Source organism: Mus musculus, chromosome 10, assembly GCF_000001635.26.
Source record: "Mus musculus strain C57BL/6J chromosome 10, GRCm38.p6 C57BL/6J".
In the NCBI taxonomy this organism is placed as follows: domain Eukaryota; kingdom Metazoa; phylum Chordata; class Mammalia; order Rodentia; family Muridae; genus Mus; species Mus musculus.
In genome coordinates, this window is record NC_000076.6 from 116,913,489 (window position 1) to 116,940,200 (window position 26,712).

General features: G+C 45.9%; 1 protein-coding gene and 1 long non-coding RNA gene across 10 annotated transcripts in view; one reads left to right on the forward strand and one right to left on the reverse strand.

Moving 5' to 3' along the window:
• The window catches only part of Rab3ip (RAB3A interacting protein), a 44,677-nt gene that overhangs the window by 7,709 nt on the left and 10,256 nt on the right, over positions 1–26,712 (reverse strand). For 2 of the 8 annotated variants that reach the window (NM_001359645.1, XM_006513544.2), the window contains exons 2-8: positions 25,713–25,993; positions 23,909–24,167; positions 14,701–14,796; positions 6,086–6,163; positions 5,274–5,477; positions 2,356–2,484; positions 609–721 (exon numbers count right to left, since the gene is read on the reverse strand). In NM_001359645.1, coding sequence (NP_001346574.1) covers positions 609–721; positions 2,356–2,484; positions 5,274–5,477; positions 6,086–6,163; positions 14,701–14,796; positions 23,909–24,167; positions 25,713–25,963 — 1,130 coding nt within the window. In that variant the 5' untranslated portion in view covers positions 25,964–25,993. Of the gene's footprint in view, positions 1–608; positions 722–2,355; positions 2,485–5,273; positions 5,478–6,085; positions 6,164–14,700; positions 14,797–17,706; positions 18,609–23,908; positions 24,168–25,712; positions 25,994–26,712 lie in introns of those variants that run through there. The other 6 variants (XM_006513546.4, NM_001003950.3, XM_030245041.1 and 3 more) reach the window with 6 other exon arrangements.
• Positions 677–14,695, forward strand: Gm51782. Of its 2 annotated transcripts, XR_003948947.1 has the most exons (4): positions 677–947; positions 1,155–3,116; positions 3,211–3,388; positions 8,634–14,695. It is a non-coding gene; the product is annotated as a predicted gene, 51782 (long non-coding RNA). The 2 variants fall into 2 exon arrangements; XR_003948946.1 differs by lacking the exon at positions 8,634–14,695 and having other exon boundaries at positions 3,211–5,279.

Genomic DNA, 26,712 nt, shown 5'->3' on the forward strand with positions numbered 1-26,712 from the left:
CGACCTGAGTTACAGGTGGGTGCTGGGTGGGCTGATGTGGGAGCTAGGAGCTGAACTTGGGCTCTCTCAAGAGCATCAAGTGCTGCTAACCACTGAGCCATCTCTCCAGCTCCTGTATCCTGTTTTCCTACTTGGTAAGGCCAGTTACCAAGCCATTACCTTCTCTTTTCTCTCTCCCAGTCTGGCCTACAATTCACACGTCTGACTTCACAGCCCACTAATAGGTCAACACTGTCTCTAACCTTTAGTCGGCCTGCAGCCCCAGCATGTATGTATTACGTAATTAAGAGATCTTCAGGGCGCTCCTGAGCAGCCACATCCACCTCTTGCCTTGGGTCTGTACCGCTGACCTTTCCTTGGCTGTTCCTCTCTCCGCAGCCACACTGAAGTCTAAGAATGTTCTAGAATTCTCTAAATAAACCACACACCTTTCTTTACCTAATAGACCTCAGCTTTGTCTGGGGGGAGGGATAAGTTTAACTTTGAAATACAAAGTTAAAGACAAACACCGCATGTCATTCAAACCACAGACAAGAACAAACACAAGAGCACAGCACAGAGACTCTGAAGAGCGCGCTCTTCCCACAGGGCGTGGTGAAAACACCTACTTTGGCCCTCCGCACTCGACAGCGGAAGCCTTCACGAAGCGGATGGGCTGCAACCCCACTGGTTCGATGCTTAGAGTGTTGTTCTCCACAGCCTCCAGAACAGCTGAAGCCAACTTAAAACAAAACAGAGTTAAATGTCAGCAGAAAAATACCAAAATAAAATACGACATTAATTTTACAAGCTGGTCCTCCCTCTGCTTCACTAACTTGGCCGTAGCCACTGCAAAGAGAAGGAAGAAAAGCATAAAGCACAACCGCGATTTAACCTTTAAAACGCAAGCCGCTACGACAGGCAGCTCAGTTACAGTAGCAAGGAGGTTCTGCACTAACTGGCTGAGGGTAAGGTTGTTTATTATTATTATTATTATTTTATTGCTATTGTTCCAGGCTCTGTCCACACATGGCTACACGTGTACTATATACAAGCCACTTCAAAATTAATATCCTAATGCTTTACCCTCTAAATTTATACAATAAATACTGGTCATTTATGACAGCAATATATAGTAATTTTAGCTACATATTTTCTCAACTTCTGTCTTATAGGCACAACAATCTCCCAGATGAGATGAGATATGGAGTGCCCTCCACGGGCAGCCAGTAAGAAGGTCAGAGTTGAGTCTGCTGCGGCTACGAGCGCTAGGGAACAGGCTGCAATGCACAGCCCACGCTCGGGTCGGTGCCAAGCTGCTCGTGCACAGTTCTCCTTACAAGGACGATACAGCTCAACCCTCTCCAGAGTCATGGAAGATTCTGAGGACTGAATTCCTTAAACATTAGCTGGCAGGCTATTTGGAGACAAACTTCTCACATATAAGATCAAACTAAAATATGGCTGTCCTGGCTGGTTGTGTGTCAACTTGACACAAGCTGGAGTTATCACAGAGAAAGGAGCTTCCATAAGATCCAGCTGTAAGGCATTTTCTCCATTAGTGATCGAGGACGGGAGGGCCCATTGCGGGTGGTGCCATCCCTGGGCCTGGTAGTCCTGGGTTCTATAAGAAAGCAAGCTGAGCAAGCCAGGGGAAGCAAACCAATAAGAAACATCCCTCCATGGCCTCTGCATCAGCTCCTGCTCCCTGACCTGCTTGAGTTCCAGTCCTGACTTCCTTTGGTGATGAACAGCAATGTGGAAGTGTAAGCTGAATAAATCCTTTCCTCCCCAACTTGCTTCTTGGTCAAGATGTTTGTGCAGGAACAGAAACCCTCACTGAGACACTGATCTTACGTTGGATGCGACTTATCCACCTGACCCTTTTCAATGTGCTTCAACCTGCTTGCTTCATCCTCTACCAACCCTAACCCAGGCACGTTGGCATTGTCTTTCTGTTTGGTTTAAGGACACGTTTGGTGTTCTGGTTTAGGGTCTATGTTAGCAGTGATCTAACAGGGCCTTGTACGGTCAGTGGAGCACTTCCTTGTACGGTCAGTGGAGCACTCTGCTCTGAGCTACACTCTGGCAAGCACCTTTAACAGGGTGTGTATAGAACTTGGCTTAAACTGAAAACTGAATCTGGGTCTGCGAATCAGGCAGCAACCCTCCTCCCACACCTATCTACACGGCTCACTAATACAATGAGGAAAGATGTTCAGAATAGCCGTGATCGTGGTCCTAATGGAAAATGGAAAAATGTTTAAGATGACATTTTACAGTAGTAAAATTACATGTAGGACATTAAAATATGAAGCCTGACAGTAGGAAGTACAACAGACTCTACTGCATTTCTATTAAAATGAAAACCATTACCTCACTCTTTGCAAATGTTAAACATGGAAAGATGTCCTCCTGGTAGATTTTGTCCAGGAAAGGACACGTTCTGTCCATCGTGGGCTCATCCTTCCAAGATCTGAACTCATTATACAGCGATAAATCAGCCTAACAAACCAAAGCAATACAAAACAACTTTAAAAAGGAAAAAAAATAAAATAAAACATTTGATAAAATGAAACTAAATTAAACATTATTAAAAGGGAAAGTTCTTCATTTAAAATAATAAAAATTCACTGTCCCATAATCCATGATAGCAATCTTCCTCTAGAGAGTGGTTGACTGAGCCTTTCGGGTCCCTACGGTGTGCAAACACGCTGCCCTCATGACTCTCCACAGACTGCAGCTACTCTTCTCATCTGAGATAGGGTCTCGCTCCGTACCCCAAGCTCACCTGGAGCTCACTGTGTGCGCAGGCTGCCCCTCACAAGGCTCCTGCCTCGGCCTGACTGTCATGCCCAGCAGTACTTGGGCTCTCTGAAGACAAAGGCTGTCCTGAATGTAAGAAGCGCTGACCAGTCTCTTCTGACAAGTACCCATCTGGAGACACATTAACTAGAGAGAGTGAATAACCTGAGTCTAACCTGGGAAACCTAGTGTGGGGTAAAGATTCGAGGGGCCGTTCTTAAGTAGACGGTCCCTAAAGGATGGCTAAAACACCCCCGAGCGTGAGGAACAGGACAAAAGGTGGCAGCGTGCACTCAGCGGCTACACTGAGCACCTTCAAGACTCCCTGAACGGTAATAATCCACTTCCTTCCTGCTCAGGCCTCCCCCAGGGCCTCCTCTTTCCCTTCTCCATCTCTGAGTCTGACCTAAGCCTTCTTCCCCACAGGCCCTCAGATCCCTACCCGTGGGGTTCAGGACAGCCTGCTGCACATGAGGCACCACCTACACCGGCCCCCACAGAGCGAGCTGTGTCTCCCCCTTGCAGAGCTCTTAGCCACGCTGCAGGTGCTAAACCCCGATGGTTTTGCACTGAGGGCTGTGAGCCTGGGACAACTTATTGAGAGGTAAGACCCCACCAAGGAAACAAAAGGCTGCTGCACCCAGGCTCTCTCCAGACTTCAAAGGTGAATACCGACAATTTGTTTCTCATGCCCGTCCCTAAGTTCCTCAAGTCAAAGCTAAAGGAAAGAGGACAAAAAATATCAAGAGAGATAGTACTGAAGATTTTCAAATCCTCTTGCTTAGTTCATCAAGAAAATGGAACTAAGCCCCAAAGCAGGAGGGGGATAACGGAAGGGGAGCTTCGAGTGCAGAAGCAGTAATTCATCTCTTAAAGGCTGACTCTTGGGGACCACGGTCCCGTGGGCTTGTGCCAAGCACATACGATGACCCCCAGTTTATCGATAAAATCAGGACTTAGATAAAATAGTTTCCCAAAGTCACAGTGTGCCAGCTTGACACGGCTAGAGCCACCTGAGAGGAGGAACCTCAATAGAGATCAAGCCTCAAGATGAAGCAGCAGGCAAGCAAGCCTGTGGGGCATTCTCTTAATTAGCCGTGGCTTCTGCATCGGCTCCTGCCTCCAGGACCCTGCCCTGCCTGAGTATCTGCCTGGTGTCGTTTCAACAATGAACAGTGGTGTGAGACATAAGCAAAATAAACCCCTTTCCCCAACTTGCTTTTGGTCACGGTGTGTCATCTCAGCAGTGATAACCCTAAGACACACAGTTAAGTCCAAATTCAAGCCTAACTTTTTAGATCCCAAAGCCTTGTACCAAGAGCACATCCACACCAGTATTAAAGCTTTCAGAAAAACACTTCTATGACTGGGAGACCCACCGCAGTTTCTAGAGAAACACAGACACTCTCCATTTCCATTCAGGGTGTTATACAGTGTCCCAGGGCATATTTCAGTCAACATTTCTTGTTTGTATAATAAAACTTGCTGACATTTTCACACAGTATCAGGCTAGAAAGTGTGGCTAGAATACTCAAGTAGGAACATGTTGCCTATTTCATACATTTCAAAACACAAGAGAGGCTTCTGAAGTACTGAGAAACCACCTGAAAAAGCTTTCCTACAAGCAACGGGAGAAAACGCTTTACACTTACTAACTCAAAAGTGACAATAGAAGCTAACCTTTTAGAAACAGCACACTTATTTAAAGTTAGAGAAATCAGAATTAAAGCAGTGACTAAAGGAGTATATTAGATACTTAACAAAAACAAATATGAATTTTAGGTTTTGCTGCATTCAGATCTGGATGAGAAGTAAAAAGCGCAGACAGCCGCTTGCTTCAGTATGAACTGGCTTAAAACTCACAGTGCCTGAAGCTCCAGGAAGCCTTGGGCAATGCCCTACAAACACTTTACACCACACATGACGGTAAAACCAGCAGTGTTTAATAATGCCGTAACTCTTACTTTACACAATTCGATAAACAGCATCTAGGCTATCTTTGTGCTTTCTAAAATGCAAGGCTTCAATTATTTCTGGGTTCTGTTTGTTTTCTTAATTATCTGACTCAACTCTAGAACTTTCTATCAATGGAAAATTTTGCTTCTCTCAGATTTCAAATAAAAAGAGCTACTAGTAATCTTTAGGAAAATCATCATATTTTCACATTTCTTATTCGTACTTTAACACTGCACTAACAGAACGTCGTGACTAGTGGGGGACCCCCTTAGGCACCCACTTTCCTTTACACAACGCATGCCACTTTATTCCCTAGATGGAAACTTGAAATGCAGAGACTCCTGCTGCAGATGCTCTGAGGCCAAGTGGGATGGGGGTGGGATGGGGAGGGTCCTTGAGAGCAGCCAGCCCTAGCAACAGCCTCCCCATCCTAACACTGATATTCTGTGCTAAAGAAGTCTGCTGGCCACCTCAGTGATGGCGATCAACAGGAGGGACAGGTCAGAGGGGACAGTCCTCTCTGCAGGAGTTACCTCTTTGCAGTCTTTTACGATTGGCTGGATCACACTCAAGTCCTGGTGGCTCCCACCCATGGCGCTGCTTGTACTTTTGTTCCTTGTGTGCCCCCTTTTAAAGGGGGTCTTTGCAGCCGCCAGAGGCTCCTGCGTAGGCGATGTTGGAGAACTGGACAGTACGAGTGTCTTCAGAGCGGCCACTTCAGCCTGAAGTACATCAATCTTGAAAAGAAAGCAGCAGCGTCACACGCACAGCATGCTCTACGGCAGATGTGGCCGTCACACGCACAGCATGCGCTGTGACAGATGTGGCCAATGCTAGCAACTTGGCGAATTTCAAGAACAGAAAATAAGTTTAATTTGTTATTTTTCTATGAAGTAATGAAGGGAAAGCAATCCAAGATTTTTGGGTTTCCATATGGATTGGATTCAACTACCAATAATGTCAAAAGGTAAATTTTAAATGGTCAAAGATACTAACATTAGTATGAATTTTCAAAATATTAAAATGTATCAGCTTACGATTACCTTTAGTTCACTCCTAAAATAATAAAATCTACTTAGGTCTCTTTTTCCCCCCTAGTGAATTAAGAGAATAAATATTAACTTTTAAAAATGACTCCAACATCCTTCTACATGATTTCCATGGTGATAAGCAAGCTGGCTGTGACACACTACACACCCGAGTCAAGGTTACATAGTTAGTGCCTATTTGCAGCTTCCACATTAGCACACTTCTCCGAGGGGTCAGGACAGCCACCAAGGGCGCTAGGCACTCATGACCGCTCTCCCCACGGTCTCCCCGCTCCACTGCGAAGGCCCCGACTCACTTTCCCCTGGGCTTCCTTCAGCTGCTTCTCTGCAGTGGCTTGCTTGACGTTCGCTTCCCTCACCATCTTGTGAGCTTCCTGAAAAAGTCAAAAGTCTCAAAAACTGGAGGCAAAGCATTGTAACGCTCATTTCAGCAGCTGCCTAGGAGGCAGCAAAGGGCCTGAAACTAACTAAGAACCCAACAACCACAGTGGGGGAAGCAGCTGCCATCAAACGGACGGGAAGGTAGGGCTGAGGCCAGGCACTCGGCACCTGCTGAGCACCGTGGCAGCAGAGGTGGGGTCCAGTCCATCCAAGGGACACCCACGTCAGGACTACAACCAGTAAAGGGGTCGGAGGACGGCTGCAGGTCAAAGCCAATACATGACAGGGACAAGACGGTGGACACCTCAGCAGAAACGACACCCAAGGAGCTCCAGTTTCCATTAAGACATGGATAAAATGACACGGGTGAAAACGACTGCACAGTGTAGCCTGAGCAGGGAATCTTCTACTCTTAAGTTCCCAATGCCACAGTTATGACACTACAGGCACGGGCCTGCCTTTCAGTCATACAGTGTTATTAATGACGTCTCTTTATGACATACTGCTCCAGGTTCTGACAGCGAATGAGGAACAAGGCAAAGGCTTGGTTCCTAAAGAGCTCAGGGTGCACTCTAACAACAGCAATGGAAATCAGGGTGATAACCCAGACTTCACTCTAAGTGAAAGATGAATTCTTCTTTAAGAGAATAACATGATCTCATATTTTAAGAGATTAAGCTTTTGTATGAAATAATCTGTATAGATTAGAGAAACTGGGAACAAAATGTGGCTTCAGACTTAGTATTTGGGAATGTAAGATATCCAAAGGAGATTCAAAGATACTTATTAAACACACAGTCTGACAGCTCTCTCGGGTCTGTGACAGCTGTTGGTCTGCAGCAGCTCGTGTGAGTCGGGAGCACGAACCTCAGACTACATTAAGTATCCCGATGCTCACTACCGATGGCTGGGATGGAATGGGACGCACCTCGGGAATACTCCCGTCACCGTGCACTGCTCACCCGGCAGAGCCCTGAAGAATGAGCTCAGCTCTGCCCTTCTGAAAACAACAGTTGCTGCAGACTGGACGGACTTTCCTGGGATAAGGTGGAACTGTCCAAAGAAGGCTATTTGGCAGGTGTTTCCAAAACAAGAACGCTATCTGCTTGGATCTCTCCTAAGATAACTGATGTTTAAGTCTGAATGCAGAAGAGACTGATGTCTGACAAAGTACCTGCTGAACAGGGCGGGGCGGGGCTGGGCCCTTGTCACCTGCTGCGCAGTCTTAAGACTGATCAGACTTAAGACAACTGAAGAGCCGACGCCTCTAAGCCAGCTTTGAAAGCCTGGAAGAGCTAAGGAAATGGTGAACACCAGAACCCAGGCCAGGATGAGCCCCAAGGTGAGGTGGGAAGTGAGGTGACCTCTCCGGCTTCAAGAGGGACCCTGATGATACACAGGAGCAGCTGATGTCCCCAGAGAAGGGGGCGCTAGCCTGAAGCATAAAGCGTCTGGCGTGGGTCTGCCGATCGACAGAACACCAAAAGGCAGCGTTTCTAGATGTGGGGCTGTTTTCTCTGACTGTCCCCAAGGTCAGGCGCCATAAGCACTGTGTACAGCAGGTGTCCTAAGCTGTCTCCACCGAGACTGAGCTTTGCCAAGAACATTTTACAATGCTGACAACGTCTTCTAGTACAAATGGCAGAAGTATGTTTAGGACCGTTTCAGAAACTGTTACAAACTCTGTCCCGCCCCAAAGCTAACTACATCAACTTTTAAGAAATATAACATTCATTAAATTTCTTGACAATTTGAGACGTGTCTGCAACGCACTCTGGCTATTTCCACCCCACGCCTGGCCTCTCTCCTCCCACCTGTCAGGGTTCCCTTCTAGTCTGACCTCTGACACCCGAGTCCTCTCTGTGACCAAGTTTTGAACTACCTATTGGAACTCGGTGCTCTCGCCTGTATACAGGTGGTACACAGGTAAAGACGATGACCTGTCCTCCTCGGGCCACCCGGGAGCCAGCAGTTCATCAGGGCGAGCTATGGTCCCTGAGCCCTCCCAGTCCACGCCTGACTGATGGTGGGCCTGGTCGTGTGCAGGCTGGGCAGGCGCCATGAAGGACGCAAATGCCGTCCTCCTCCTCAGCTTCTGGCTCTTACAGTTTTTTTTTTCCAAATCCTCTTTTTAATGATTTTCTTCTTTTAATAAAACTCAAGCAAACACTACAATCCACAATCTTTCTTTTTAAATTTTTTTATATTATTATTTTGTGTGTGCCATGGCATGCATGTAGAAATCAAAGGAGAACTTGCACAAGTTAGCTCTGTATCCCACACGGGCCCCAGGGATGGAACTTGGATCAGGCTTGGCCACAAGGGTCCTTACCTGCTGAGCCACCTTGCTGACCCTAAAACAGCAATTTTAAAAGTTCAAACTTTTCATATATACTCTCTGAGGAATGAGTGAGGCCGTATTATAAATCCTGTCTCAGTAATTAGACCTGTGTGTTTCTACAGGAACAGAAAACTGTACACAGGAAAGCCACGGCAGCTCCTAACCAACTGAAGTCCTGCATCTGGGCCTCCTGCCACCTCTCAGGCCATGTTCACAGGTGGTGGAGCGCGCAGAGCAGAGTGAGAACCACGGCGGTGGTGGGGCCGTGTGAAGACTGGCGTCAAACACTTGAGATCCATTAGTGCTTGGCTTCAAGCTCCCCTCTGGTTGCTGTACACAGAAGCCGCTGCTGTGCCTCCCACGCCCAGTCGCACAGCCCGTTTATGGAGCCGGGATGTGTACTAGGAATCACCCACCGCTGTAAAGGGCCAAATGGCACTCTTGCATCTCAGGGCCACACACAAACAGTTTCTGTTACCGTAATTCAACTTTGTTTTTTACAGTGTGGAAGCAACCAGAGGTAATACACGAATGAACTGCCTGTCTCGGTAAAAACAGAAAGTGAGACTTTCAATTAAAAACCAAACCCATCCCCACCTCACCTCGCCCTTGGTTTTTGGTGGTGGGCACACCTGAGGTCTACTTTTCAGTGCACTCCGGCACCTGACTCAGTCCCTGTGCACACACACTGACCTCCTACCTGCCTGACAGCTCCTACCCTCAACCAACACCTCCCCCACCCCTCAGCCCACCCACTGTGTCCACGGGAAAGGGAAACCCTGAAATCCTCCTGCTCGCTCCCGCACCATCATCTACAGTGCCTCACACGGTAAGATTGTAACTTCAACAGGTGTTGTGTGTGTGTGTGTGTGTGTGTGTGTGTGTGTGTGTCTGTCTGTCAGTCTGTCTGTCTGTCTGTCTGTCTCTCCGTCCGAGGACAACCATCAGGACCGGCACTCCTCTTCCCCCACAGGATCCGGGGACTGAACTCTGGTGGTGAGCTGGCACAGGAGACCCCTCTACCGGCTGAGCCCCGTCAAGCTGGTCTCCCTTTTTAAAAGCTAATGTTACATAAACACACAGCACGCCTCAGCCTTAGGCGTTCCCTGCTGAATACACTGTGCTCACATCGGGCTTGGGACAATACAACAGCAATGAACATGAGAATACAGATAGCAAGAATTTTATTTCCTGGGCTGGAGAGATGGCTCAGCAGTTAAGAGCATTGACTGCTTTTCCAGAGGTCCTGAGTTCAATTCCCAGCAACCACATGGTGGCTCACAACCATCTGTAATGAGATCTGATGCCCTCTTCTGGTGTGTCTGAAGACAGCAACAGTGTACTCAGATACACTAAATAAATAAATAAATAAATAAATAAATAAATAAATAAATATCTTTATTTCTTTGATGCAGACCCCACACAGGACTGCATGCTTCTAGTTTTTGTTGTTGGTTTTTTTTTTTTGGCCTGGGTTTTTTGTTTGTTTGGGAGGGTTGTTTGTTTGTTTGTTTGTTTGTTTTTTAAAGCCAAGGTCTCACCATGTAATCCTGGATGTCCTAGAACTCGCTCTGTAGACCAGGCTAAGCTTGAGTCCAAGATCTGCCTGTCTCTGCCTCCTGAGTGCTGGGATGAAAGCGTGTGCCACTACAGTGGCTCTCTCTTTAATTTTTTAAAGGAGAAATCGCCATTCTTTTGTCTGTAAGAGTCATACCAACAGCACCACACCTCACCAACACACTCTGAGGAGTCTGAGGCAGTGTCAGTGTCTCGCTGGGTTGGCTTTGCGTTACCTGACTGTGATGTTAAACACCTTTTCACAGCTCCTGACACTGTGCAGCCCCTGGTGGCTGCTCAATCTCTTTCCTGTGTGGCTCACGTTGCTATGCCTTACACACGCTGCAATTATCCCCATGCAGGACACACTCTGCACGTGCTCTCTCCGCCGCACTGCATGTTAACTGGGTGACTGTCTGCAGACACACTGTGCACATGTTCTCTCCGCCGTACTGCATGTTAACTGGGTGACTGTCTGCAGACACACTGTGCACATGTTCTCTCCGCCGCACTGCATGTTAACTGGGTGACTGTCTGCAGACACACTGTGCGCATGCTGTTCTCTCTGCCGCACTGCATGTTATCTGGGTGACTGTCTGCAGACACACTGCACATGTTCTCTCCGCCACACTGCATGTTATCTGGGTGACTGTCTGCAGACACACTGTGCACATGTTCTCTCCACCACACTGCATGTTATCTGGGTGACTGTCTGCAGGCCTTAGTTAGATGCAATTCCACTTCTCTGTTTCTGTGATGTCTCCTGAGCTTCTGCTTTCACATTAAACAACAGCAGCAGCAGCAACGGCACCAACAACCCCTGCCCAGACCACTATCAAGCAGCTTTTTCTGAGTCAGTGGTCGTGTGGTTTCACGTCTTTTGTTTAGAGTGCAGAGTGCAGTCATATCCATGTGCACGCAGGCATTACTCTCCAGTGTCGCTCTCTGAAGGGGCTGCCCTTCCTACGGCTCATCAGCCCCGTCTTTAACAAGCAGTGGATTATCAATGCACACTTACTTCTGGGTTCTACTCAGTTCTCTCTTCTCAGTCACACTACAGTTTTGATGGCTGTCACTTTGCCACAGACTGGGACGAGGAAATGCCTGCATCCAGCTGAATGGTCTTGCTCAAGAGTACTCTGTTTGGCTCCTTCATCAATCCATATGAATTAAGATGTTTTTTCTATTTCTGCATATAATATACTTGGGACTTTGATAGTGACTATATGAATCTGCAGATCACTGGTTATACAGAAATTTAAATGCTAAATTAATTATTCTAACCCATGGAATGATGTCTTCTTTAAATTCCCTTCACATCAACCTTGTCCAACGTTCAGTGCGCCAACCACTGCTTATTTCTACATAAGTGATTCCTGTGGGTGCTTCTGTGAAACCATTTCTTTAATTCTACCTCATTCGTGTTTGCCTGAGCTGGACCTTGAAGCACACAAGGTCCTCCACAAAATGAAGATTTCTTAGTTCTGTTTTTACTGCTGAATCTTTCGGATTCTCTATATAATTGGCAATTATCTGCAGACCTAATATATTTCCTTTTCTTGTGGAATTATTCTGACTATAATCCCTAGCCCTGCACGAAGGAGCAGTGTTGAGGCAGAAAGCCCTTGGCTTGCACGAGATCACAGAGGAAATGCGTCCTGTTTCCCAGAGATTAGGATGCAGTTATGTTTAATACCTGGTCCTCATCATGTTCAATAGCATTCCCCTAATCCCTCTTTTGTTGAAGACTGTATCATTATTTTCGGCTTTTGTGAGACGATCCTGGTTTCTTTTCCTGTTACTGCAGTGTGCCTCACTGACTGACTTACTGATGCTGGGTCATGGTGTGTGGTTTTTCTGTGTGCTTTCTGACGTGGGTTGTTAGTATTTTATTGAAGATTTTTTCATCTTTGTGTACCAAGATTCAATATTGGCCCACAGCCCTTTTTTCTCATGTAACCGTCACTGGCGTTGACAGTACAGCGGTACTGACTTGACAAAACACTTCGACAAGTGTGCTCCCTTCTATGTGTCCTCTTCTGCTTTGAGCGTCTGGGGATGTGTGTTATCCTGTGTCGCTGGCTGGTGACACTCCCTTTATTTATGTGAAGCCATCCAGCTCTGAACCGCTCTCTTTGGTCTGGCCACATCCATCACTGACAAGCTTGTCACAGGTCTCTTCTGACTCTCCATGGCGTCTTCCCTCCATTTTGATGAAGTGCATTTCTAGGAATTTCTCCGTTTCTTTTCTAGTGGTTTCTGACTGGAGTATGTTTTTCCTTAAAGGACTCTATGCCTTTGAGTGTCTTCCCTGTGCTCTGCTTCCATCTTGTTAAAGCCTTATCTCTCCCTCAGGTCAGTAAGATCCTGGTTGTTGCTTTATTTCAAAAACAACTCTTAGTTTTGTTGATATTTTCTCTTTTTTTCTTGTCTCTGCTCCTTTTACACTCTGGTATTTCCTTCCTCCTGCTAACTTGGGGCTCAGTTTGCTCTTTTTCAAATTCCTTAAGGTGTGGTATTCAAGCGCGTGCCCTCCTGTACTCCCCTGTAGGCACTCACTACCGTGATTCTTAGTACCGCCTTTGCTGCATCTCCTATGCTATGTTCTCAACTTGTCTCAACAAGTTTTTCAAATTCCCTTTTGGTTCCGTCTTTAACCCCAATTCAGTGTTTTAGTATACACATACTTGTGTATTTTACTGTGTTATTGTTATTTCTAATCAAATTTCACTGTGGCAGAAAGGTTTCCCAGACCTCTCTTGTGGGTAGACTGGAAGAATATATCTGAGAAGAATGGAAAAAAAGCATTGGGGATCTTCTATCTTTTTAAATTTATAATGAATTTTGTGATGTAACAGGAATTATCCCAGACAATATTTCATGTACACACGAGAAGAGCGTGGATTCTTCTGTATTGTGGAGAGTTCTGTGTACGTCTAGGGGCATATGGTCGATCCACCCTGCTACTTCGTCTCGCTTTTCTATCTGAGCAATCACAGCAACACATCTCTATTCCCGTACTTCTTTCCTCCCTTCAGATCTGACAGTTGCTTTGTACATCTGGGCGCTTTGTTATTGGGGAAATACTTAATTGCATCATCCAATCAACTGATCCTTCTGTCATTATGTAATGACCTTATCTCTTAACAAGTTTTGACTGAAAGTCTATTATATGCAATTCAAATACAGCTACCCTCTTCTCCTCACCCTGCACAGAAATACTTCTCCACCTCTTCGCCTGCAGGCTGTATCAACCATGTACCTTTTGATTGGGGAATTCGCTTTGTTTACATTTAAAGTAATTAAAGGCTTACTCTCCCCACATTGTAAATTGTGTCCTATAGCTTCCTTGTTCCTCTTTTCTCTTGTTCTCTTTCACTGTGGTTTGGTATGGTCTCTGTGTGTGTGTGTGTGTGTGTGTGTGTGTCTGTGTGTGTGTGTGTCTGTGTGTGTCCTTTGATTCTTTCCTCTCCTTTGTACATTTTAAACCTAGCATATCAGAATTCACAGCAGACATTCCCACGTTAGAACCTGCTTTTAGCAGAGTGACCTCCATCTCACCACACACTTTGTAAATGGTGTCAGAGCTCACTCTTTCCTTATTGTGTTTCCATAACAAACGCTGGTGGCTGCAGACATTCAATACTTAATGTGTAAATACATTTCTAACTTGCGCATTAGTGTTACACTTTTCATACGATGTACGTGTCTTACCTTTTTCTCCACTTGGTATTCTCCCCTGAGGCTGTCATGTGCTCACTTGTGACCTCTGCTCTTGCACGTGGACAAATTTACAAACCTGGACAATAGAACTACTCTTCTTTCCTAGTTAGTACTTGGGGGACAAACCTATTTCATGCTTTACCACCCAGTATCCTAAGGATTTCTGTGATGGAGTTCTGGATCCGATTAACTTCACAAGTGGTACACTTCCCAAGGCAGATGGCACTAAGACCACCAGAGGAGGCTGAGCTCATCAAAAGCCACCTTTTTTCCAGCGAGTAAAAAAACTCCGTTTGTCCTTCAGACCTCACACACAGTTCTTCAGGCTCAGACTGGCTTGCTAACCCTACCTTACAGCTCTGCAACTTGGCAACCTCCAGTGTCATTTGACCCAGTCCTTTACAGTATCCAATATCTATCTGTCTATCTCTGCCTGTCTTACGCATGCTCCACTGTGCATGCCTCTCTGAGCAAGCAGAGCTGGGTAGAAATCCTGGTCATGAGGGCAAGCTGCAGATGAAGGTGTGCCACCTCATGTTCTTCAAGTCACCCAGCAGCAGTGACTGTACCTCAAGGGTTTGCAATCATAAAAGAAAATTAAAAAACAAAACCAAAAAAATCCAAGTAGCCCTAAATAAGTGGTAAACTTTATAAAACTAAAGTACTGACCTTTCCTTTCACACACACTGCTAACTGCCCCACTGATGAGCTGTGGTGGTTCGCTTTCCTCTTTATGCTATTTTAAATTGGAGGCTACATTTCCTTAGAGATTTTGTTCTCTGTCTTGCTTAGAGGTATTACGAGCACACGTGAAGCTACCCATATCCTTCTCAAGATGTCTTCACAAACCAATTCTACCAACATATACAATTGAGATGTCACTCTTGGCCACAATGTAAACAGACCAACCTCAAACAAACTAGCTGTGAGTTCTTCCAACTCCTGCCCAAGTTGATCCCGCACTTTCGAAAGTCTCTCACATTCTTCATCTTTTAACTTCAATTCCTATGAGAAATTGATAATTTTGTTTTAGATCTCTTCAGTCTGAAGTGAAACTGTATAGATTATATCATAGTTTATAAAATGTTAATACCATCTCCTATGTGTTAATACTGAAAATGAATTACAGTGAATTACAAGTTCTAAAATTACAACTAAGCCAACATGTTACATTATATTTCTTCCATAAAATATTCAAAGCCTGTGAATATAACACATAAAACCACTAGTGCACCTTTAGCTTTTCTCTAAACATATGTATTTCTACCAAGCTTGTATCTCTTTCAATTTTGCTTATTAGTGCCAGTAAAATTAATTAAGTTTTAATGTTTATCTAAAGGAGAAGTGGCTCAGTCAGTGAAGTCCCTGCCATAAAAGCATAAAGACCTGGGTCTGGACCCAGAACCACGTATAAAAGCCAAGGACAGCTGTGCACATCTGTAATCTCAGGTGAGGAGGCAGAGGCAGAGGCAGGCAGATTCTCAGAACTCACGCTAGCCAGCCTGCAAGACAGGTGAGCTCCAAGCTCAGTGAGAAGCGCAATTAAAGATGGCACCCACTACTGACCTCTGATGCTCACACATCTGCATGCAGCATGCACACACACACAAACACACCACACACACACAAACACAATGTTTTAGTAAAGCATCAAACTGCTGGGTTTTATATGCTGCAGCCGGTCACCCTACGTAAACCTTTCAAAGGTCACTCACAGTCACCGCAAGAATGTAACAATGAGTCATGCTGTGACTGTGGTGGCAGCTTAGGTTTTACTCTCCCAAGGACTACTCCTAAAAACCAAATATGCTAGGATATCAGAACCTAGTGCTAAACCATGTCAGTGAGGCTTGGCAAAAGAGAACCTCACAAGTCTCAGGCAAGAGAATGTGTCCTCCTCAATGATTGGCCAACAGAGTGAGAGACTCAGAGACACAACTCATCAGAAATACCTCAAAATTTGAAGAAAACCAAAAGAATATATCAGAGAAAAATGGAAAGAAGCAGAACGGTGTCCCAGGCCTCGCCTGTGGTAAACGCATCCAAGAGTTCCAGCCTGTAGGCCGCTAGCTGCTAGGAAAGCCCTGAGCTCGCACCCAGGGCAGAAGTAGTGAGTGGTGAGCCAGAGCCCCCAGCACAGCCAGACCCCACTTAAGGGAAAACCATCAAACACTGCAGACGGGTTGGGGCAAGGACCCAATGCAAAACTCTGATCCTATAGTGGAATACTGAGACTCTGAGACCCCAAAAGCTGCACTGGAGGAAACCTGGCTGAACTAGGCACAACTCTTGAGAGATGTTTAAGTGATGACAAAATCACAAGGAAAGCTACACCTGAGACCCTCTTAGCTCTACCAGAGCCCCAAGAAACAGACATGGATACACACATAAAGTTACAGTTAGATGGAAAGGAGAAGTCCTAGTCTGCTCTCTCTCCTACAGCAGAGTGACTGAAAATGATAGCGTTCTGAACAATTCAAAATGCTGGGATAAAGACGTTCAAGAACTCTGTCAATAGAAAATTTGAAGTGCTAGATATAATTAACATGATTTAAGCATGATATAACCACCATACACATGTACTGAAACATACATAGTAATTTATTAATGTATATAATTTTTATGTTTTCTGTCTGTTAAAAACTTTAAAAAATTAAAAATTAAGCACAAAGCCAAGTTACCCATAAGGGAAGAAAAACTGGATGAGTCTCAACCGTCAGCAGCAGGATTTGTGCTACAAAACAATGAAGTGCTATTTTTTTTAAAGAAACTCTGGAGAGTGCACCAAGTGTTTCCTATCCAAACTGTTTCTTGTAAAAGGCCACAGAGTAATATACCTGTAAGACTTCAGGAAGTATGTGTCCTACAAACCTGCTGGGGCAGAGGAGCAGGGACTAACTGTCAATAGCCCAAACACCAGCCACTGTGGCTTTCCTCAGGGTGGAGAGGAACTTAACTGTACAACTGTGAAGGGAAGAAAAAGTCACCAAGAGAGTACGAGTAACTGAGGGGGTGACTCAATGGAAGAGTGCCTGACTAACAGGAGGCGGCCCTGAGTGTGAGGAGAGACAGACAGACACACACACAGACACACTCTCGTGGGGGGGGACACACTTAATGGAGCCACAGATAGGATAAAGTATTTGCAAAGGACATATATGATGAACTATTATCGAAAATATGAAAAAAATTATAACTTTAAGAGAAGAAAAACTTTAAAAATGGACAAAACACTAGACCAAGCCATTTCAGCAAAGAAGATAGCCAAGTGGCAAACCATGAAAGATGCTCCATGTTCTTTCATTAGCAACTGCAACTTACAACAAGATACCACTAGGCAACCAGCAGGACAGCCAACAAGCAACCCGCGCCAGCCCTGAGTGCCGGTACGTGGGCACAGGAAGTGCCCCGCCCTTGCTGTGGGAGTACAAGCAGTGCAGTCACTCGGGAAAACAACTGACAGTCTCTTACAAAGCCAGACACAGTCTTAACAAATGATATGATAGTCACACTGCCTGGCCACTTCAGATCCAAATGAGCCGAAGACAGGTGTATGCAAAAACATGCACACTTGAGGACTTTATCTGTAATTTCCCAAACCCTGAAGCAGTCAAGGTGTCTTTTATTAGGCAAACAGGTAACTTGGTCAATGAACACAACAGATGAGCACCCAGGGCTCCAGAGAAGAAAGGAGCACCTGGGGGAGGGGAGGGGAGCCCCGAGGGGAGGGGAGGGGAGGGGAGGGGAGGGGAGGGGAGGGGAGGGGAGGGGAGGGGAGGGGAGGGGAGGGGAGGAGGCAAGCATGTGGGGGGGAGAGGAGAGCACTGGGGTGTGGGGAGGAGGTGAGCACCTGGCAGGGAGAGGCAGGGAGCAACGCAGCTGTGAGATATGCAGGAAACACAGTGAGAAGCCAACCTGAAGCAGCTGCACACTGGCTACTTTAGGCTACAGTACATCCTAGACACGGCTCGTGAGCAGAGATTACAGGAGGACACGGAGCCTTCACAGGGCTGAGAACAGCAATCCCCAGTGAGCAACGTCCTCCTGAGGAACACGGAAGGCACACAGGAAGCCTCCTGCTCTGCTCCTGACAACTGGAGCCACAGTGTGCCTGTTACTCATGGAGGCGTAACTGCAGACCGGCTGCCGACCACTGCTGACCACCCACCGCACTGCGTGACTCCACCCAAGCACCAAAGGTTTTCAAGAGCTTGTGCCATTTGCCTCCGCAGTTTGTCCTTGATTCACACTCTGAACAGGGTCGAGCCTGTCAGGTCTCTCGTCCACTCCCCAGCCAGGTCCAGTCCATCCGAACTCTTTCCCCACAAGTGCCTGATATCTTCTTAGGACGTGCACTGTACTTGTGTGAGGACTTTTACCATCTGCACTCTTCCTTGTCAGTAAGCATCCAGCAGGGCAGCGCGGTGAGTCAGTCTTCGCTCCTGGTGCCAGAGAGTGTGCTGGAGAGCAAATTCACGGTTTTCATGAAGTCCCAGTCTAACAAGGGAAGCAGAGCTCTCAGGCAGACTCGCAAGGGAATCTCTAAGGATGGGTGTGTGTCAGGGGATTAGAGTCTACCAAATGGAAGGAGGAAGGCGTGAAGCAGTTATGTCTCATAGTGGATGACGAGGTGAGGGAGGAACTACAGAAAGGCAGGCTGATGACCGTGAAAGGCAAAGTAAGAAACAGGGCTTAATCTTAAAGCCAAGGGGAACTACCAAAAAGAGAAGGGGAGACAGGAAGCAACCACCAGGTTTGCCATTCAGAACGCACCACTTGCATCCGTGTGGCCAAGTTCTTAAAAAAAAAAACACCACAAAAAAACCCACTGGAGACACAGAAGACACATCAGAAGTCTTCCTATCAGAGGAAATAATTCCTCTGATAGGCCAGTGACATGTATTTAGAGCACGAATGTGGAGAAGGAAGGACAGGACAAAACATCAGGGCTCTATGGTAAGTCTTCAACAACGAACGCTAAGACTTCATCTTCTCTGTACTCCCAGAAGGGGTCTTGCTATGTCCCACAAGTTGGTCCCAGAACTCCTTCTGCAGCTCAGCCTCCTCCCAAAGGAGCTGGGGCTGCACAAGCATGGCGGGCTGGTCACCCCACTCCAGTGCTGGAGGCTGAAGCACCAGAGCCTCTGGCACACAGGACAATCCCTGCTGCTCAACTACGCTGCGCCGCTACGCTAGCTGGACACACACTTCATATACACAGCAAGGAAAATGCTCTTAATGAAACGTGGCTCCGGGCTTCTTTTCTTCTCAGGGTTGCCTTCTTGAGAATTCATTTAAGCTGCCGAGAACAGGTTCGTATCCTGCCAGTCTGGGTTTCCATTTCAATACCTCATACAGAGAGACGCTTTTGAAGGTATGTCACCTAGTAACTAAAATCAACAATAAAGCACTCAACAGCACTGACCAAGCTCGTGCATAGGGAGGCCCCTCAACCGTCCTGTAGCTGTCTAACTGGCAGCAGTGTTAAGACCCATGTCGACCTCAGATGTTAGGAAGAAAGACAGTGCGGAGTCACTGAGGCACATTTACATCTGTTCTGTCCAACTACTAAGTGTTCTTAATTTAGTGTGGGTTATTTCTTGAGACCAGGCCTCACTCTAGTTCAGAGTTGCCTCTAATTCACTGTGTAGTCCAGGTTGACCTCAAATTCACAGCAATCCTCCTGCCTCAGTGTTCTGAGTGCTAAGATTAGACATACACCCCCCAAACTCTGCCATGGTAAACTAAACAAGCACAGGGTCCTGTCTGGTTTATTCCTGCAAACTACAAAGTCAAAAACAGGTTAATGAAATAGCCTCAAAAATGTTTATCCTTCTTGTCTACAGTTATTACAGTAGGGCCATGTTAACCACAGGGAGCAGTGACCCTTGAGGAGTCTCTCTGGCTGCAAGCTCTCCTGCCCAGTTTACTTCCTAAGCAATTTCATTCTTTTCTCAGGAAGAATAAAACCTGAAGCTAACCCAGTGTGAACACCGGGAGGGCTCCTTTTCGGTGACTGTAGCAATTAACAGGGAAGTTTGCGGGAAACGCCTATTTCTAGTTATCGACACATAGTCCTGTTTCAGCATCTCTGGGATGAGAGATGAAAATCCACATTTTAAGAAGAACATATTAAAGCTCCTATTCTGCCCAAACTGATCTTCAGTAACAACCTGGGGAAGGCAGGCCAGACAGACAACAACCCTGCCATCCCACAGCTCTGAGTCCCACGCATGACTCCCTGTTCAGACACTGCGCACTCACTGCTGGACCGTGGCTGTTCTGTACCAGGAGACCACAAAGCCCAATACAGAAGGACACGGATCAGTAATTACCTCACAGGAACGTCTATCTACTCAACTATAAACCTCTACTTCAGAGTACTGCATACATAAAAGATGAAACTCCTAAGTTTCTTTTTTTTTTTTTTAAATTTTTTCCGGCCTCACTCCTGCCATATTTATTTCATATATGTGGGTGCACTGTCACTGTCTTCAGACATAGCAGAAGAGGGCATCAGATCCCATTACAGATGGTTGTGAGCCACCATGTGGCTGCTGGGAACTGAACTCAGGATCTCTGGAAGAGCAGTCGGTGCTCTTAACCGCTGAGCCATCTCTCCAGCCCGAAACTCTAGGTCTCTAATATGTTGTATTGCTCATAAGATATTAGCAACAGCCCCACCTAGTGTATTATGCCCATGTGCCTATTCACAACAGTGTGCCTGCATGCTCATATACACAATCCATTTCATCAACAAAATACAGCAAGAACGTCACGTGCTTTAGATACAATCAGAAGCACAATGCACACTCTTCCTTGGGAAGCTCAAAATAACCCAAGTGTGTCTGTGAGGAGGTGAAGGTTCAGAGAGGAGTTACCAGATCGAGTGCATTATAAATATAATCGAGCAATATAAAGGGTGCAGCTTCCAGCTCTAATCAAGAAAGGGTAACAGGGCCCAACTTACCAGCCATCTGATACTACTGAACCCCTAGGACAACGTACATGAGACAACTCTTGTTGTCAACAAAGTGTGACCACCCAGAGGTGGGAAGCAGGGGGTGGGAGCCCTGGGTCATCACGTGAGCAGATAGAGTTAGAAGTTTAAAACAGGTGCTTAAGACGCTCCAAGGGAGGGCGGCCACGTTAGACAACAAAGCAAACAATTACTTAAACGTTCAAACTTTGACAGGAAGACTAGGGAGTCTGAAACAGGTTAGATACTGCAGACAGCACAGCTCTGACTAAAAGAATCCATCCACAGTGAAACCCAAACAAAGGAAAAATTTTTTTAAAAAAGAACAGAACCCCACAATCTAATGTACATATAACAGAAGTTGACAAGAAGAGACTTAAGAAAGGAATGGAAAGATTTTTGAAACTGAAGCGAAAATGTCCAAAATTTTATGAAGACAAAAAACCCTACAGATTCAAGAGCACAGCACACTCTAATTGTGTGTGTGCACATGCGCATATGCACATATCCATGCATGCAAACACAGACACCACACAGCCCTGAAGAAACTACATTAAAAAGGAAAATCACAGCAGAAATGCTTACAGAAGACTCTCTCATCACACACAGAGCAGCAAACAGCGGGGGTGACCCCGACTTCGCAGTGAGATCCGCCGGAAGATCACGAAACAAAACCTTCAATACTCAAGAGAGAGAATACATAATACATCAGCCTTCAAGTATGAACCCAAAGAAAGGAGGAACTAAGGTAAAAAGGGACCTTTTCACATATAAAAGAAGGTCCTCACATCAGACATGGACAGGAAACGTGGTCGTGGTGCCCTTTAAATAGAAAGGGTTAGAATGCCGGTTAGAAATCTAGACACACATGAAACAAAAGAGTAACACTGGAAACAACAGCTATGTATAAATCTCTTTAAAATAATCAAGCGTTTAATGCAAGGTCAAAGTCTGCGGTGAGATCTGAAATATGCAAGGAAGTGTATGAGATTCACTGCCCAGAGCTGGAAGTGAAAACACACATCTAAGACTCTCATGCTGTGCACAGGCAGTGCGCCGCTGCAGCAGACGCGGCCAGTTAAAGGAGTTCACTGTCGGCCGTAAACCAACTACTTAGCTCAACAAAAATTAGCCAGTGAGCCAAAGAAAGTCGGACTTAATGATCAAAACTGAATTAGCACAAAAGGAGCAAAATAGATCAACTGGAATACACATCGGTAACACAATGGATTTAGCCAAATTTAAGAATACTGTATTAATTACAGACAGCCTAAATATGCCAGTTAAAGGGCACATATCAGCAAAAGGGATAGGAAGCAAGACTTACTTTAAACAGAAAAGTACTAACAAGCTAAAAGGATGAGCGCGAGGCAGTAAGTGAGCGGCGGAATCCTGGCACGGAAGGTGTCAAGAGTCAGAGAGTACTCTCGTATTCAAGTTCTCCTCAAGTCCCGTGTTGGTATTAAAGCTGTGTTATACTCATCCGCTACTGAAATTCAGTATGTACATGCTCAACACAGCATAGCCATTTCAGTTACTTCGCTACAACTCCAAATACTACAGACTAAAGATTTCAGAGATCCTCAGTGGAGCTAGGAGATAAGCGTGCACGAACAAAAAATATAAATAAATGAAAAAGAAAATAAGTTGTGTCCTTGAGAACCAGCCATAGTAGCTAGATGATGGACACAGGCCTCAACTATGTCATGGCATAAAAGTAGTGCCTGACTTATCTTCTCAATTTTTAAAATGCAAATTATTACTTGAACACAACTGACAAATTTATATACATGGAATCATTCCTAAACTGTACTTCTGCTGTCTGTGGGGTCAGGAGCAATACCTATTTTACTCTGAATATTGATAATCTGTCTCTTTTTTTTCTCAGTCTACTGGAGGTTTGTCAATTTTATTGATGTTTTAAAGACTCCACATTTCTCTTGTTGATATCACTGAATTCTGCTCTCAGTCTTTGCTATCCCTAGTCTCTCTCACTGTGTCTCAACTCTACTTTTATTTTCAGGCTGAGAAAGTAGCATTGTGCATGTATGGCTTTTCCTAGGCTAGAGAGAGGGCTAAACAGTTGAGAGCCCAGACAGAGAGGAGCAGAGTTGATCCCAGCACACGTGAACATACATGTCTGCCATCCTAGCACAAGCCTCTAACAGCCCAGAAGCTCTGGAGCGCGAAGTGGACACAGAAGGATGGGGGTGCTTGTGAGCTTCTAGCTTAACAAGGAAGCGGGTCTGAGGAGAGACCCTACCTCAAAGGAGCAGACAGAGAGCAATGGAGGGGAGCAACCCATGCTATCTTCTGCCTCTGCACACACAACAGACGTACCATCCCCTATACACACATATGCATACACACACACACAAATTAATAACTATGCTCCCTGTCTCTTAATGCTGTAGAGTTCTCTCTGCAATTCTGTTTTAATTGTTGGGGACAAGGGGGTGGGGGTGAGCTGGTCATAAATTTGAAGACAAATAGACATTATTAAGGAAAGGAAATTCTCCAAATAAAATACAGGCAATTCTCACAATTTGCAGGAGAAAAAAAAATGATGACATTACTGCAACAGTCCCTCCAAGTAGAACGACCTAGACTGGTGGCCTTCTGGGAAGTGACTCCCAAGCCAATCACATAATTCAACCACATGGAGTTCCTGTGGGATTTAACCCATGAAACAGTGTAACAGATAAAGCAAGGCACATAGCAGTCAGCCCACGGCCTCAGAGTCTCAGACCCTGGTTCGTACTCCCAGGCAGACCTTCTCTATGCTCAGGTGACCTCGCAGACCCCCGGACACCGCCCACCTTCTCTATGCTCAGGTGACCTCGCAGACCCCCAGGACACCGCCCACCTTCTCTATGCTCATGTGATCTCGCAGACGCCCCCACACACATACACCACCCACCTTCTCTATGCTCAGGTGATCTTGCAGACACCCCCCCCACACACACACACACACTGCCCACCTTCTCTATGCTCGGTGACCTCGCAGACCCCTGGACGCTGCCCACTGAGGCTGAGTGTCTGGAAGAGTCAGGCAAGGCTGTGAGGCTGTTCACAGCTCCCGTCCCGAGCAGTCAGTTCTAACACTGTATGGAAGGACACCCACCGTGGGTTTCTTACCCTCTGAGCTTTTGCAAGTTCTTCCTTTAACCTTTCGTAGCCCTTCTCTCTAACTTCCAGAACAGATGGGCTTCGTAAACGCGACAGGCTATCCGTGCTCAACCCAAAGATGTCATCATTGCCAGCAGAAGCCTCGGTGATGGTGGCGCCCTGCAGAAACTCCCTCTCTGCATTACAGCTGTCCTTCCTGGAGGTTAACTTCGTGAGCCCTGATGCTACCGCAGAGGGTACCGATGATGCTGGATCCGGAGCATGAGCGCTGTAAGGAGAGAAAGCTGAGGAGTTTTCCAGTGAACCAGCCAGTCTGCATCTCATTTCAGCAGAAGGGTCCCCATAGCAGACCCTTCAAGTGCTCAACAGCCACGCAGCTCATGGCCATCACTTACACTGCACAACACAGAAAAACCATCATCACCACAGAAAGTGCCACTACACACTACTTCATACGGACGGGGTTGAGGATTGCAGTCTCAAGGTTAAATCAAGTCTCCCCGTTTTCCTAGGGCCCACAAGCCAGGAACAGATGACTAGAAATCAGACACACTTAAGGACCCGTAAAAATTGTATGAAATTTCTACAAGTTTTATCAGAACAGCTGTACTTACACATTTGCACACTGCCTGCGGCTGCTTGCAACCCATAAAAGTAAAACTGAAGAATTGGGACAAAACCTGTATGGCCAGGGCTGGAGCAGTGCCTCGGTGGTTATGAGTACCTGCTATTCTTACAGAGGACACAGTACCCGAATGATGGCTGAGAGCCATCTGTGACTCAGTTCCAGGGGATTCCTTCTTCTCGCCTCTACAGGTACCACACACATGCAGTGCACTGATACACATGCAAGCTAGACAACCATATACAAAACATAAAAGCAAATAAAATCTTAAAACAAAATGAAACAACACTATATGGCCTGCTAGTATAAAAATAACTTTTATTTGCCTGAAGTACATGTCGTCGCTGAGGCTTACTGCCTCGGACTGCTAACCTAGGCCTAGTCCCGGAAGCTTCTAGCTTCCATACGATCTAACCTAGGCCTCGAATGTTTCAGCCTCTGAGACCTGCTGCTGAACAAGCTCACCCTTTCTGAACTCTGCCTGGCTGGTTCAACTCCGCTGTCCTGGCTCACAAATCTTCTCCATGGTAACTGATTCAATCTGGCTTCGCTCGCCCGCTCGGCCTCAAACTAACTCTGGCAATCTGTTCTGATCTTCTGGCTCCTGCTCCTTCTCTGGCTTGTTCTGTCTTCAACTGCATCTAGCTTGTTCTCCTCTGAAACCTGTCTCTGTACAACTGTCCCAGTAAGCCTGCCTCCTCTCCTCTCTCCACTGCCCCTCAAGTAGCTTCCCTCTCCCCTCTCTTCTCCTGAGAGTTGAATTGTCAAAGTATTCTGTCAAATCTTTCTCTGATTCATCACTTTGTGGACACTAAATCAGACATCACTTTCAAACATCGATGCTTCCTTCAACAAACTCACTTTACCTTCCTTGTTTGGATTAAAGGTGTGCACCTCCCAAATACTGGGAGTTAAAGGTGTGTGCTGGGGCTGAGGCACCGCAACTAGAAACAGGATTTTGAGTCGATAACACCATCTCGGGGCTCGCAGAGTGAGCAGATATCCCGCAACATGCTAAACCTAAAGCATGTTTTGGTCTGGTCATCTACATAAACTTGCCAATTCCTGGTCTAAGGATTAAAATGCATCACTCCACATGCGCAAACTTGTATTATTCACATTTTCTAAAAAGAATAAGACATGCAAAAATAACAATAACACAACCTAAGTGTGCTGTTGACCTCCTACCTGATATTAGATACTTCTGCACAGTTGAAATGCCTGGGGGACGAATACACAGGTTGTGTAGGAAGATCAGAAAGATCTAAGGCATTGGCCTGGAGAGGGGCAGCGCATAACGTGGAGGGGTGTGGCCGGTAGATGACGCTCGGGGAGGTAGTCTGCTCTTGGGTTCCCGGGTCACACACACCAAGAAGGTCTGGAGAAGTAGGCGAAGCAAGGTTCACTTCATGGAAGCCTTCCAAGGGGTCGTTAGCCATAGCAAAGGCTTCATCATAGGACAACCTAAGCTAAACACAAAAGAACATGGTTATTTCTAGGGACTTACTTCAAACAAAATCAAAATACATAGGCTGTAAAACAATCCATATAAAGCATGAGCTAACAATAAAATACAGTTAAAACAGCAAACAACAACAAAACGTCTAACTGCTTAACATTTACAAAGTGATCTTGTGGTAAAATACTACCCAGAAGTAACTTGGGAAAGATGTGGAAATGCAGAAATGTTGTCTCAGTCGGTACAATTCAAAGGCATGAGGAAGGAAGAAAAGACTTCTTAATTTTATATATACACATACACACATATATATATATTTCATCTATAATCTTGGTTAGAAACAGCAGAAACGACTGAAGATAATGGCTTTCGTCTTGAAAACATTTCAGATTCCATAAGAACTTCCCCGAGCTGCTCTGAGGCCGTCCCCATGACCAGGTGCTAACACTTCTGAGCCCCTGAGAATGTTTACAGAGACACACGGACATATACGCAGCTAAGTTCAGCTAATCATAAAATCCTGATCAAGATCTTCCACCGGTGGTGGGCGAGCACTGAAGAAGACAGTCCCGCACGGCCCTCAGAGCACCCTGCTCCTCCGAGACATTTATTCCTCAGCCGTTAATCACAAGGACACTTTGATTTCTACATCAGCAGGAAATTACTTTGTACGGCGTTGTCCAATAATTTTGCAAAGTTTATACATAAAATATAAGACGTCTCTCTCAA